Consider the following 12,949-nt stretch of genomic DNA (forward strand, 5'->3'; position numbering starts at 1 on the left):
TAAGTTCTAAGGAATACTCTCCTGTTGCTCTAGAGAGAAAACTCATTTGCTTTGCCATGCAGCAACGTTTCGCGGAAATTTGAAATTCAATTCGTATCCGATAAGCCCTCGCGGGCGATAACGTTTGGGGAAAATCGGAGAGACGCGTCCATTTCTAGGGGATTCTCGATTATAAAAGGTTGCCAGCCCCACCGTTGGTGCTCAGTATTTGTTCGTTTGTTGTTACGGCAGCCGCCAGTCGGTCGTTAGTTTTTGTTTTCGTTCATTTGTTTATACTCGCGCGGCACTCGGCCCCCCTCCCGTTCCCACATAACCCGTTTGAAAGGCATCAACTGAGAGTCATTGAAATCATGGAGGCACTGGGGGATCTCTTGGCGCCACACAGCGAACTAATCGCCAAGGTAGCCGGCACCATAACTACCCTGCAATTTCTGTCCGGAGTGGTTCTGATGAACGACATCCGCAAGAAGGGTAGCAGCGACGTCTACCCGGTGGGCCCATTTCTCTTCGGAGTGGTGCTGTAAGTAACCTAATTGGGATTCCGTGATGCTCCACTGCATGCGACATCGAAAAAAAAACTAGTGGGCAGGGGGCAGGAAAAGCGAGTGAAAAGAACAAAAGCCAACGCATCTGTGTGGGAATTGATTAAATTTTAGAACTGTCGCCATGACAGCACAGAATCGAGTCTCTTCAAGGCCGCCAGTGAATCGGTTTTGCACACAATTCAAGAAGATAACAATGGAATCGATTACATCACTGCGTTGGCCAAATGGGAATTACACTTCGATCATCCGCGACCGTTACATTTCGAAATCGTTAACCTTGTCGAAAATCCGCCAGCAGCACTTTTGCCGCCTTATCGATGCGAGAACCCTCCAAACACGTAGCTCTTATCTAGAGTGTATAATTTTAGAGCTCCTCTATTACGAATGCTGATCCGGTAGAGTCTGTCCAAATCTGGGAGAGCCGCTAATCGTTTATACGACGGGCGAAAGATACGCGACTCGCCCTCTCCACGTGCTCGGCATAAAGCGGGGCTGCCCAGATTCCAAAGGGGGTGGGCCACCCAGTGGTGGTGATGGGAATATCTTGTCATCTATAAATATAATCTTCTCTAATTATAGCCGTAAGGCTTGTCCATTACTGCATATGAATAATAGTGTTTGCTTAGCAAAACATAATATTTTTTTAACTATAGTTTCCGTAATAATACATTTCTTTAAACAATTCCAAATTCCTGCTGGCTAAAGCACTAAATGTAGATGAACTCTCGAGGAATTTACCTTTTTATTTTTAAATCGTAAACTTTCCACTGTTTGTTTTGAACATCTCAAAAGATCATAAAGTGCCATATGGCAGCAAGTGAATGAGTACCATCAAGTGAGTGTGCCATCACTGCGCCGGGGCTTACTTGGGGGTGGTTTTCCGGAAGGTGTTAACTTGGACTGTGTCAAGTGTAAGGACCCGCAGACATGCAAGCGAAGCAACAGTTGTATGCTAAACGAATTCCACTCCACCCAATGGGCGCTCGAGGTCTCGGTCAAGGGCAGGTTCCTCGGCCAGTTTGCATTTCATTTCGCCCAGCCCGGGTGTATTTCACCATTGTTGTGGGTTTGTTTATAGGTTGATCGATGATAATGCTGATTATTTGTTGAGCGTTGAGCTCCTTATCAAATGCTACGTGTACCATGATTTGCACGCCGGCCCTATTATGCTTATTTATCTATCTCCACCTAGTATAGAATCTGATAACGCAATTAATAAGTGTAAACTGGTTTTTTTTTTCAATGAAGTGGTAGACTGGAGCACTTTAAATGAAAACTAGTTCCATTTCTCTTGATTCGAACTTTCTGTAGCGACTTACTGCTGGAAAACTGGTTCGGGCAGGGTCAATTAATTTGAATTAATTATAATATCCTCAGAAAACTATGCTCTTATCTACAAGTTAACTGGAATTTATAAAATTTCCAGCCTTATATTGAAGAATATTTTAAAATGAATATGAATGGTAACAGTATTACATTTTTGTTTAAATATAAAAACCAAATTTTGTCCTAAATTAAAGTAACTAATTAACAAATTGTTGAACTTTCTAGGACCGTTCTCAGCTTGAAGCTGGCCAACATTATGAATGATGCTGCCATGATCAATACGAATTTAATCGGCCTGGTGATAAACTTCGTCTTCCTCTTCGGATTTTACTACTACGCCTCGAGCGCCAGCAGGAGCAAGATCTGGAAGCAGATTGGCTATTCCTCGGTGTTCCTATTGGCCATCACCGCGTATGCCAACTTCGAGGATCCCGCCAAGATTGAGTTCCGCCTGGGAATGCTGATCACCGGCATCCTGGTTTGGATGGTGGGCTCTCCCCTGCTGCATCTGCCGAAAATCATTGAGAAGAAGAGCACCGAGGGAATGCCGTTCCCGATTATCTTTGCCGGTAATCTGGTGGCATTTTCCTGGACGCTGTATGCCATCTCCATCAAGAATACTGTGATGGTGGTAAGTTAGCAATTAATTCTATTAAACGAGAATGTAAATTTGAACCGAAAATTCTTCTATTTCAGCTGCAGAACCTTTTGCTGCTGGTCCTGGGCGGCATTCAGCTCTCCATGTTCGCTATTTATCCCAACAAACCGGCTGCCGAGAAGCCCAAGGACAGCAAGAAGGACAAATAATTGAAATCGAACGCTTTACCTAGAAAAAAGGACAAATAATGGGTTGTTGCAACAACATTACCAAGTAATAAGTAGCTAGGCTTTGAGGAATAATCAAATTATTGCTTGAATTTACACTAAACCGCCACAAGAAAACTAAATTTGAGCTAAACGAATTATTTTTCTATATAGGAAATATTTTCTTAGAACAAATCCAGCTAACTAAGTTGCTAGCTAACCTAGAATTGTTATTATATTGACTATTATTGTATATAACTACTACATACTTGCAATTTTTGACAATAATTCAAATCTTCCAAATGCATACGTATTTATAAAGTCAACATAATATGTAATAAAACAATCTGTTACAAAATCGAGTGAGTTGATGGTAAATGCCATTGGGCATTTCCCGTTTAGGCTGCTGGCACCGTGGAATTGTAGTGGGCACCCAATTGGTATATGTGGCGGTGGTAGCAGATGATCAGCGGTGATCCACCGAATTCCTCTTGCCCCAGGAGCGTCGGTGCTCCTTCCGCTTGGATAACTTCAATGGGCACCCGGAGTAGCGATGAGATGGCCTTCAGTTCTATGTGGCCACCCCAAGCGTGAGTTTTTGCTATGTCGTGGCAGTATTGTTCGAATTGTTGGTCGTTCAGAATGTCTCCTGTTTCCGGGTGGATCATGTATGAGATAAGCGAGTCCTTGTGAGCACGCACATAATTGGCAGTTTCCTCCCGCAACTCCTGAACACTGTGACCTTTGGTGCAATTATTATGGATTAGTTTTGGTGCTGTGTGGACTGAATCGTGAAGCATTACCTGGAAGAGCATTTACGATAAGTTGGTGTCTGATGGACTGATATAAGCAGTCGCCATCGGAGGGTATATTGTGAAGGGATAATTGGCGTTGGGATAGCTTTGCTGTAATCTGCTGCAGTTCGATTAACTTGGGCGTTGGCTGATTGGCAGCATTTTGCAGCTCCGTCTTGATCTCTGCCTCTCGTGCACGTGCCTCCTTTGCCTTCTTGTCCCGGCGTTTCTGTGCCTTGGAAACACGCTGATTGGGCGCCAGCTGTTCCTCTTTTTCCTCGATTCCATCATCGTCTGTCACTTCAGTTTCTGGCTTTTCCGCTGGCTCTTTGACGACCGGTTCCACCAACACCGGTGCCTCCATGGCTTCCGCTGCCTTCAGTTCCGCCTTGTGGCGCTGCTCCAGCTCTCCCTCCAGGCGAGCCATCTCCTCCAGGAACTCCTTCCGCTTGTTTTTATTATTTTTCGGCGCATTCTTCTTCATGGCCTGCAGCTTGGCCTGCAAATCCTTGCGCTCGCGACGATGTCTGGCACCTATGTCCTCCAGACTGACCTCATCCAGACGGGATTCCAGCTCCGCAATTGCCACATCGCCGTCACACATGTTTTTTTATTTAATAAATAACAATAAACTTAATCCTGACAAAAAATTATTTTGGCAGGTTTTGGAAGAGTGACCAGCTTGCGTTATTATATACCGAAAGCTGTCGGAAATATCGTCACCGTTATAATATACTTTATTTTACTTTAGTATTTAGTATTTTGACTGTATGGAAATAGACCAAGTTTAAATTTGAAATTTCTGTAATATAGTGAATAATCTTTAAATAAACTAATTTATTTCTTGTTATATCATTTGGGATGGAAAATTTAAACAAAAATCTAATGTAAGTAAAGAGGGTAATCTCCATTCATTGTTACGCATCACACAAAGTAAATTCTCGCATTCCCTTTCCCCCCATTAATTAAACTTTTAAAATATTTCTGTTAAAAGCGAATATAATTTTGTTGATTTTAATTTTATTTATGCTAAACATAAATCGTTTTATAGTGAGAAACTAAATACAGGCAACGCCAGTGGTGAGAAATCGGCTCAACCAATTCCTTTTTTGGATATTTCTAAATCTTAACTAGAGTTGACGTAATAAAATCCAATTATTTTAGTATGTACAGGCAAATATTTAAACTGGAATCGGCATTTACAGAATTAAGTAAAACCAAAATCGGTTGCAATTAAATTGATGTTAGTTTGAACCTTATACTTTATACAATTCACATGAGTGTTGTTGACATTAAAAAAAAAATGGCAAGCCATCCAGATGACACGTTTCTTATAACTCTATAACACATTCTTAATTGTAAATCAGAAATCGTATTATTTACATTGGCCAACGGCGACGACTCTCAATTTACTTCATATACACACTTATATGCGAGATGAACCTATGCCAAGATTTGCCACCACGGTGGCCTCCCAACCACTAACATCCAAAGTGATATTTACTTAGTCGCTAGCCGAAAACTAAGCAAGTCTCTCGTCACATCTCGTTTCGCCCACTATCATCTAGTGTGATTTTGCCCATGTCCAGTCGAACGTACATGCACAGAAGGAAGCACTGACTATCTAGGAATTGACAAAGATCAGGCTCTGCCACTCATTCGATCCCATGCGATCGGTCCTACAGGCTTTTGGTTATGTTCTGGAAGAGGCGACGTCCCCACCACGACTCCAGGTCGAAGGGCTTGAAGTCCTGTAGCGCTGGACTCGGTGGCTCCACCCAGACAGTGGCTGTCGAGGCAGCGGGCACTGGGCTGTTGGCCATTATGCTTTCCACTGGACTGGCGGCGCTGTTGTTGTTGGCATCCGCTACAGGTTTCTCAACAGGCTTGGCGGATGAGCTCGAGTCGTAGGGATTCTGCGCCACCAGCATGTTCCAGGCTGCCAAAAAGTAACAAAAGTAAACCACATTTATTAAATACTTATAAGTACATCTTTACAATCATATTTCCGACTTACAGTCATTTATGTAACGTATTATTTCCTCATGTTGCGGCGTTATCACCTCATCCTCGATCAGTTTGGTTGGCGTTATCCGCTTGGTGGCGAAGCTCTGTTGAAACACCGGACGCGGTATGCTGTTTTTTTAAAAATCAGGAAATATGCATACAATTTTAATAACAATGTTCTTGAATTTCAATGAAAAGGCACTTATGCAAACCACACAGATTCCACCAAACATGTGGACTACGAAAATAAATCACTTGGAGAACGAGGTGGGGTAACTTGGGTTCGACAGCTTGCTACTCAGTTCGAGGAACGCTAAATGCATTTTAATTCGAGAAAGGCGCTGCAGTTCGTCGATTACATTATTTTGGCTTTTAAATGTTAAAATTACATATCGATGAAAAAATTACAAACTCAATATATACTCATAAGAGCAATGAGTACTGATAAGCTATCTACAGTGGCAGATAGTAAACAGTGCCATCCCATTGACTGACAAGGATTTGTGGTTTATTAATTTAGATAATAGTATTTCGGCAAAGGGTTAGGTAATTTTTATCTTGAAGTTCTAAAAATAAAAGCAATCGCAAGAAATTAAATACAATTGGGAGTTTATAAAGTTAATATTTATATAGAGAACTTTTCAGATTTCAGCTGAAATGGCTATGGGAAATTCTAGAAAACTCGCATCCATAAGATACTTTTAACAGCAAGCGTAATACAGTTGATATAAAAGGCATAAAAATAAACAAGAAATGAGATACACTCTTCAATTACCTATAAGTACTCTACTCTGAAGTTACATGTTTCGATTGCAGTTAGACATTCGGAATAACTCCACACCCTTCCAGGTAAAATAAGTAAATTAATCAGCCTTGTTTTGGCACAACCTGTGCCGAGCATTGCCGCGAAGTTACGTTGGAGCCGTGACGTAACGGACGTGGAAAAGTCAATGCCTCAATGGCCTCAATGGGCATTTAAATTAAAATGGAGCCGATAACCGACGCCTGACCCACGTGTTTCCAATGGGTCTCCCCTAGCGAGAATAAGACTACTTGCTCGGGAGCAATTAGCATTACTGTGCTAGGTCGCCACGGATTCTTGCGATAAAATGTCAGTGCGATAAGACGAGGGTCTTGAACCCCAGTCCGCGTTTTCCCCCGTCACTTTTCCCGCTTTCCACATTTCACCATGTGCCATCCGTTTGCATAAGCACCCAAGATTTGGGTATGGTTACATATGAGCATGGCATTCTTACTTTTTGTGCTCCTCGGGACTGTTCAGATCGAAACTAGCGTTCTTGCGGCCGCTCTCCTTGATGCTTTCGAATTTTTCAAAATTTGGTGCCAGGCCTGCGGATGGAAAACATGCCATGGAAAGCTATAAAATACGCATTTACTGTGGAAAACGCCGGCAAAACAAAAAGTTAACAGAGCCAGAGAGCAAGAGAGGCAGAGGCAGATATATAGAGAGAGAGAGAGAGAGAAAGGAAAAGAGTATGTTTTTGTGACATAACAGCTGTTCTCTTGAAAGGGTCTATTGTGGCATTATTAACCATTATTACTATCAATATTTTGGACTCACCGCGACGCGTTTTAGCAACAATTTTGCTAGGTCCCTTGTTGATTGTGTACATGGTGGTGGGGAGATGGGGAGTACCGGCTGAAAATATACCTTGTCCTTTCGATTTACGTATTGTTGTTTTCGTTTCTGGCAACGAAATGCCTAGCCGACTGCTATGATTTTGAGTATTTTTCCGCTCTAGGCAATCATATGATCATTGGCAGCCCAGCCTGCCCCACGCCGCCTCCTTTTGGCCTATTGTCATCGTCTCAAAAGGTTACACAATACACTTCACTTAGGGCAGTGATTCCGATTTAGCACTCTTTGATTTTGATGGCTGCCGCACCGCGCTCGTATCAATTGTTTTCGATTAAAATCACCGACAATTACTCCTGGAAACGCGTTTGTAATGTTCTGTGTTCGGCGGACGAGGCTCCAATGCAACTGCCCCATTCAAATCGCATAACGAAATGTTAAGAGAGACACCCGCAAAGAGCCGTATGTTAGGGCGTTCATGCGGCAGACAACTCGACTTTCAGCAGATCATAATTTCTTCATGGCAGTAACCCACGGCAGTGATTTTATTTGATAAGCGTTTATTTCTTTAGGCTTTCAACTATAATGGGCACTATCAATTGTTTAGTAAAGTCTTTATTTTATAATAGCAATCAGCTTTAGGTTTCGTAGTTCGCGAAGTCGATTAACGCATAAACTGTACAACCGATACACGTGTATGCCCACCATATGATTTCGCCAGTATGTACACACTTTAAAACGGCAGTGGGTTCTTTCACCTGCGCGCGTTTTTTTAAAAGCGTATTAATTGATTAGAGGCTACATTTAAAAGATTGGATTATTGAAAGCATTTAGAGATCCAATATAATTGAAAGCATTTGGAGATCCAATAAATTATATTTTTATATTATCTTTAAGGAATTATTATCTATAAAGTAAGAAATTAATATACTCCATTAAAAAGTTATGCACTTTAAACACCAAATTTGGAAATTGTTACGAATTCCTTTCTAATTTATTGCGATTTGTAAAAGGCGGACTTTATGGCGGTAGACTAAAACCCATTACTACCTGCTCGCGTAATTCTGAACGCATTAAAAAGGGATTAGCGAGAATTTTCTGCGGAAATTTTAATTATGAGCAGGTAGCACCATAAAAGTGACAGATGTGGAAAACGGATAAGCTGTATTTTCCGCGCAGATATTTATGGCAGTCCTGAAATTGCACACTCAAGTGGATATAAAGAAGGCCGTGGGCAAAAGGAAATCAGTAGCAAATCAGCAACGTCAAGCTTCACATTAACTTCCTGATCAGCCAGCCTAGCAGTTATTATGTCGTCGACAAATGAAACCAACCAAGTGCTGCAGCGCCTGAACAGCCTGAAAATCGTGGAAACCCCAAAGGAGCAGCATGAGTTCGGAAAACGCGAGTGCTACTCCCTGGACAGCAAGAAGTATTCCCTGGTACCAGCCACCCCCAGCAGCTCAGGACACGGAAAGTTCCAAACCGAACTCAAAAAGCGCCGCAAAAACAAACTGAATCGCATGTACACTTACGAGGCTGATAAGAATTTCATCAAGGCTCGCAAATCTTTGAACTTCTAATCATAATACGAACCGATGTAATCACCTTAGTCATAAGCATCATTGATTTCAAATCGTACAGTCACAATTCTTTTCACGCTCTGATACAACAAAAATATATATAAATACTTTTGAAACATTTTACTTTCCGCGTCTTTCTCTGACTTACCGTTATGTGGGCAGCCAAACTGATTGTGGTCACACTGCTGCTGCTGCAGTTTGCAGCCCTGGCGCTCAGCTGTTCGTGCGGCGAAGAGGCGAAATTGGAGTGCGGTTGCACAAAACATCACTAAAAACACAAATACTTGGGAATATTACACAAATTATTGTAAATAAATAGGAAATCACAATTTAGTTAAGATGGCGGACATACCGGCAACCAGCGAAGGTAGTGCGAACACTAGTGAGGCAGTAGTGGAGTATCAGCAGCCAACTCCGGAGTTTTTACAACGCAAAATCTATTTTTTGGTGGACCAATTGCGAACTTACCATTCGGAACTTCCCGAGTAAGTCCTTGATATTTAGTTTATTTAAATATTTAACGCCATTTTTGATTAACAGAAACTTGCAGACACGCATTTCCTACGATCTACTCACCGAACTCGCCAATTGTGTGCTAAACGATGGCATTTTTGTAATAGTAAAAGCATTAATGGAGCTGCAACACGAAACCGAAAGACACTTAATTAAAATACGGATGCAGGCGGAGAACGAGTATGAAATAGAAGTGGCCGAGTGGAGGAGCAAGATCAAGGATCCCGAGGAGTTGCGCCACATTTTGGGACTCATGAAAATAAAGCACACTAAGAAACTACACGAGTCGGATACGAAGATTATCGAAATACTAGATCAAAAGGTGAAGAATTCAATATCCTTTTGAGTCGTTCCATTCCACGCACTTTTAGTTGGTCTTACCATCCAAATTTCTTTAAAAACAATAGTCGAATCTCAAACTTAGATAATCCTAATCCTATTTAAAATTAAATTCAAATATGATACATAGTTTGATTATGGATGGATCTATAGATTAGGTATATTTTAGGTATATATTTATCTGCAGATTCTTATAATTGAAATGAAATTATCACTAAAGATATTTTCTTTTGTAATACAAATTATTTCTAATCATAACTTTAAATGCTTATATGGGAATACGAAATTAGATTTTACTACTTTAACTTTCTTTGTTTTTTCTTGATGTTGAACTAATATCTAATATCATTACGCAGGTTAATGACCAACAATCCACACTTCAAAAGGCCGGCGTTCCCGGCTTCTATGTCACCGAGAATCCCAAGGAGATAAAAATACAAATGTTCCTGTTGGACTTCATTTTGCGTTTGAGCCGGCTAAAATACGAGCCCGGCAAATAACAGTTAGTCCACAATCCGGAGAACACAAAAGACTGCACTTGACTTGTTCAAATTAGAATATTAAAGGCAATTAAATTATAACCCTGATCAAATGTCCCAGCTGTACGATCAATTGTGGCCCCAAGAAACCTGTAGCGCTGCGCAGTTTTAATCAGCGTAGAATCGGGAGAGGGAGAAAGAGACGGGGCCGGCCGCCAGAAGACTGAAGAGCGGGAGAATTGATAACGATAGCGCGGCACTCTCCACATTCGCGTAGAAAGCGGGAGAGGCGGCAGTATAAATTGGACCGACCTTTCTGCAGATGCATCAGTTCAGCTTTAAATGTTAAAAGCGACACATTAAATAAATAACAATTTTAACTAGTGAAATCATGTCTCTGACTATTACTTCCAGTGTCACTCATCCTGAGCTCAAGGATCTGGTAAGTAATTGGTCTAGTGATTGGTGCCTAATCCTGTGACTAGTGATTTCAAATGTCCTGCGGTTTAATTCGAGCTTAAATGTAAATTAAAAAATGCTATGATAGCTAATGAAATATATTTTAAATTTTTTTTTGCCGAATCGTGACTTTAATACACCTTTAAACAGTGTACAAATATAAATAAACAAATATATGCAATTAAATTATTTGATGTACAAGACATAAGTAATTTGTGAAGAGTCTTAAAGTTTCTTGAACCCCCAAGGCCGGGTGGCCAAAACTTTGATGTGCTTAGTCATAAAAGCCAGTTTCCGACATCTAATGTTCAGAATAATTAAAGCTCATGTGAGCACCTTTTTGTTGGCTAGAGGAATTCGGTTTGTTTTGGCCAGGTTCAGTTGCTTCCCAACAGTTGAGCAGTTTACACATAATAATGTTTTCGCGACTGTTTCGTAATTTCAAGGCGAGTTTTGCTCACCTAAAACCGCATATTTAAATGGTTTTAAAAGTGATTTAAGCTAGGATTAATTTAGTTGTTTGCTGTGCGAAGTGAAGCGCTGTTAGCCAACGACTTTTACTTTCTTTAAATCAGTTTTTCCATTGACCTTGATTTTGAAATTGATTTTGCAATAGTGTGTGCGAGAGAGATAGTATTTTCAATCAGCTGTTCGACAGCTGCAAGTGCAAGGCGAACAGAGCGAAAACCGAAAAGAGCGCGAGAGAGAGTTTAAAATGAGCGCACAAAGTGCATTATTATTTTGCTGACGACATCAGACGCGAACAAAGCCCCAAAGAAAATACTTAAAAAACTTAAAACCTGCCGAATATTGCATTTATTATATACATATAAAATTTTGTGCTTAAAATGCGCTGTTTGCCGGGCTATGGTTACGGCCTTACGTTTCTGTTTTTGGTGTGCGCTCAATACGAATAAATCTAATATTTCAAATTTTAGAAATCTGTTGCTCATACTCCCCTTTCTTCTTCTTCTTCTTCTTCCAGAGCACCGTTCGCAATGAACAAAAGGAACTGAACATTTCGCCGGTTCACGATGTGAATGTCACCAAAGCCACGGCCACTTTCGGCATGGGTTGCTTTTGGGGCGCAGAATCCCTGTATGGAGCCACCCGTGGAGTTTTGAGAACCACCGTGGGCTACGCCGGAGGCAGCTCGGATTTGCCAACGTACCGTAAAATGTAAGGGAGCAAGTTGAGAGCATTAATCATCCATATGTCTTCCTTTCACGTCCCTACATGTTGCATCCCATAATCCTTTCGGATCCGGTACTAACCACCAATCTCAACAGGGGCGATCATACGGAGGTGCTGGAAATCGACTATGATCCCACGGTCATTAGCTTTAAGGAGCTGCTGGATCTGTTCTGGAACAACCATGAGTATGGCCTGACCACGCCCATCAAGAGGCAGTACGCCTCCTTGATTCTGTACCACGATGAGGAGCAGAAGCAGGTGGCACACGCCTCCAAATTGGAGGAGCAAGAGCGCCGTGCACCGGAGATCATAACCACTGAGATTGCATCCAAGGAGAACTTTTACCCAGCCGAGGCGTAAGTTTTAACTAAGAAAATCTGAGTGCGTTGATATGAATTTCCTTGTTTGTTCATAGGTACCACCAGAAGTATAGGTTGCAGGGCCACAAGGATCTCGCCTCATCGCTAAATCTCAGCCCCAAACTGCTGCAGACCAGCTATGTGGCCACCAAACTGAATGGCTACCTGGCCGGAGTCGGCGGCATCGAGCAGTTTAAGGCGGAGGCGGAGACCATGGGTCTGACGCCCACCCAGCGGCAGTACTGCTACTACCACGTGGAGCAGAACGAGGGCCAGGGTCTCTACTGCTGACATGGCCGAATCTGCATAGACGTTAAGCGTAGATCGTACACCTAGGGGGGTAATTTTATGGATAGTTTGCTTGTTCAAAAACAGATTGTGTATTACGTAGACTTAGAAACGTATGAAATATATATGAAACGCATATATTTTATTATTATAATAAAAAAAAATATCTCAAACTAAAGTTAATGTTTTTGGTTTTTGATTTGGAATCTTATTTGTAGCACTGCCTTTCCAGGGTATTATTAGTATTGTTTCGCCACAAAGGCAACGAACTTAATTTTGGCTTGCATCTGAACGATAAAATATCTGCAGATACGTGCTAATAGCCAGCAGTAATAATCGACTTCATCCTCCTCATGCGCGAAAACAACATGATAACCAACTGAACAATCTGGCGTGATAAACAGCTTGCAAGTCATATTAAGTTCCTGTCCAGGATCCTGTCTTATCAGCCATAAACACCCGATAACAAATTCGCTGGCTCATCTGTTTGTTTAACTTTAATGAGTTTGCATTGCTGTCAAGATCTGAACGAAATTCTGCTGAAATTCGGTTTTTACTATACAGTATTATATTTTATATAATTAAATTATTTTCCACGAGAGTTTGTTTTTTTTTTATAAAATATTTATGAAAGCGTATCATCTTACGTAAGTTATACTTTG

At 41.3% G+C, this 12,949-nt stretch overlaps 7 protein-coding genes across 15 annotated transcripts; 5 read left to right on the top strand and 2 right to left on the bottom strand.

The window, feature by feature from the left end:
• The first annotated feature begins 197 nt into the window (after positions 1-197).
• Positions 198-3,029, top strand: CG7272 (uncharacterized protein). Its single transcript, NM_140511.4, has 3 exons — positions 198-520; positions 2,097-2,502; positions 2,568-3,029. The coding sequence occupies exons 1-3, from the start codon at positions 351-353 to the stop codon at positions 2,676-2,678; spliced, it is 687 nt and encodes a 228-aa protein (NP_648768.1). The 5' UTR covers positions 198-350; the 3' UTR covers positions 2,679-3,029.
• Positions 2,860-4,154, bottom strand: CG7857 (uncharacterized protein). Its single transcript, NM_140512.2, has 2 exons — positions 3,479-4,154; positions 2,860-3,417 (listed from the first exon to the last, which is right to left on the bottom strand). The coding sequence occupies exons 1-2, from the start codon at positions 4,071-4,073 to the stop codon at positions 3,074-3,076; spliced, it is 939 nt and encodes a 312-aa protein (NP_648769.2). The 5' UTR covers positions 4,074-4,154; the 3' UTR covers positions 2,860-3,073.
• A 293-nt stretch (positions 4,155-4,447) lies between these two features.
• On the bottom strand, positions 4,448-7,512 carry CG7841 (uncharacterized protein). Of its 2 annotated transcripts, none has more exons than NM_001274947.1 (4): positions 7,059-7,512; positions 6,733-6,826; positions 5,487-5,605; positions 4,448-5,408 (listed from the first exon to the last, which is right to left on the bottom strand). In NM_001274947.1, the coding sequence occupies exons 1-4, from the start codon at positions 7,108-7,110 to the stop codon at positions 5,149-5,151; spliced, it is 525 nt and encodes a 174-aa protein (NP_001261876.1). In that variant the 5' UTR covers positions 7,111-7,512; the 3' UTR covers positions 4,448-5,148. The 2 variants fall into 2 exon arrangements, with proteins under 2 accessions (NP_001261876.1, NP_648770.1); NM_140513.4 differs by having other exon boundaries at positions 4,699-5,408.
• Positions 7,513-8,320: 808 nt separating this feature from the next.
• Z600 lies at positions 8,321-8,773 on the top strand. Its single transcript, NM_079359.4, has one exon. The coding sequence runs from the start codon at positions 8,384-8,386 to the stop codon at positions 8,654-8,656; it is 273 nt and encodes a 90-aa protein (NP_524083.2). The 5' UTR covers positions 8,321-8,383; the 3' UTR covers positions 8,657-8,773.
• Positions 8,705-10,097, top strand: gdl-ORF39. The gene is made up of 3 exons (NM_001031955.2): positions 8,705-9,141; positions 9,197-9,491; positions 9,865-10,097. The coding sequence occupies exon 1, from the start codon at positions 8,809-8,811 to the stop codon at positions 8,926-8,928; it is 120 nt and encodes a 39-aa protein (NP_001027126.1). The 5' UTR covers positions 8,705-8,808; the 3' UTR covers positions 8,929-9,141; positions 9,197-9,491; positions 9,865-10,097.
• gdl (gonadal) lies at positions 8,705-10,307 on the top strand. Of its 3 annotated transcripts, none has more exons than NM_001274948.1 (3): positions 8,705-9,141; positions 9,197-9,491; positions 9,865-10,307. In NM_001274948.1, the coding sequence occupies exons 1-3, from the start codon at positions 8,996-8,998 to the stop codon at positions 10,006-10,008; spliced, it is 585 nt and encodes a 194-aa protein (NP_001261877.1). In that variant the 5' UTR covers positions 8,705-8,995; the 3' UTR covers positions 10,009-10,307. The 3 variants fall into 3 exon arrangements, with proteins under 3 accessions (NP_001261877.1, NP_001027127.1, NP_001287071.1); NM_001031956.2 differs by having other exon boundaries at positions 9,865-10,097; NM_001300142.1 differs by having other exon boundaries at positions 8,858-9,141.
• Positions 10,308-10,311: 4 nt separating this feature from the next.
• MsrA (Methionine sulfoxide reductase A) lies at positions 10,312-12,462 on the top strand. Of its 6 annotated transcripts, none has more exons than NM_079361.3 (4): positions 10,312-10,429; positions 11,432-11,625; positions 11,736-11,996; positions 12,056-12,462. In NM_079361.3, exons 1-4 carry the CDS (start codon positions 10,379-10,381, stop codon positions 12,288-12,290), a joined length of 741 nt encoding a protein of 246 aa, NP_524085.2. In that variant the 5' UTR covers positions 10,312-10,378; the 3' UTR covers positions 12,291-12,462. The 6 variants fall into 5 exon arrangements, with proteins under 6 accessions (NP_524085.2, NP_001261879.1, NP_730047.1 ...); NM_168622.2 differs by having other exon boundaries at positions 11,432-11,613; NM_206371.3 differs by lacking the exon at positions 10,312-10,429 and adding an exon at positions 10,823-10,892.
• The last annotated feature ends 487 nt before the right edge of the window (positions 12,463-12,949 follow it).

This window comes from Drosophila melanogaster, chromosome 3L (genome assembly GCF_000001215.4).
Source record: "Drosophila melanogaster chromosome 3L".
NCBI classification, from domain to species: Eukaryota; Metazoa; Arthropoda; class Insecta; order Diptera; family Drosophilidae; genus Drosophila; species Drosophila melanogaster.

Coding starts and splice junctions, on each gene's coding strand:
- CG7272 (NM_140511.4), top strand. CDS start 351: ATGGAGGCACTGGGGGATCTCTTGGCGCCACACAGCGAACTAATCGCC. Junction 521..2,096: donor TTTCTCTTCGGAGTGGTGCT/GTAAGTAACCTA, acceptor TGAACTTTCTAG/GACCGTTCTCAGCTTGAAGC. Junction 2,503..2,567: donor TCAAGAATACTGTGATGGTG/GTAAGTTAGCAA, acceptor CTTCTATTTCAG/CTGCAGAACCTTTTGCTGCT.
- Z600 (NM_079359.4), top strand. CDS start 8,384: ATGTCGTCGACAAATGAAACCAACCAAGTGCTGCAGCGCCTGAACAGC.
- MsrA (NM_079361.3), top strand. CDS start 10,379: ATGTCTCTGACTATTACTTCCAGTGTCACTCATCCTGAGCTCAAGGAT. Junction 10,430..11,431: donor ATCCTGAGCTCAAGGATCTG/GTAAGTAATTGG, acceptor TTCTTCTTCCAG/AGCACCGTTCGCAATGAACA. Junction 11,997..12,055: donor AACTTTTACCCAGCCGAGGC/GTAAGTTTTAAC, acceptor GTTTGTTCATAG/GTACCACCAGAAGTATAGGT.
- CG7841 (NM_001274947.1), bottom strand. CDS start 7,110: ATGTACACAATCAACAAGGGACCTAGCAAAATTGTTGCTAAAACGCGT. Junction 5,606..6,732: donor AGTCCCGAGGAGCACAAAAA/GTAAGAATGCCA, acceptor TTAAAAAAACAG/CATACCGCGTCCGGTGTTTC. Junction 5,409..5,486: donor AATACGTTACATAAATGACT/GTAAGTCGGAAA, acceptor ACTTTTTGGCAG/CCTGGAACATGCTGGTGGCG.
- CG7857 (NM_140512.2), bottom strand. CDS start 4,073: ATGTGTGACGGCGATGTGGCAATTGCGGAGCTGGAATCCCGTCTGGAT. Junction 3,418..3,478: donor TATCGTAAATGCTCTTCCAG/GTAATGCTTCAC, acceptor ATTGCACCAAAG/GTCACAGTGTTCAGGAGTTG.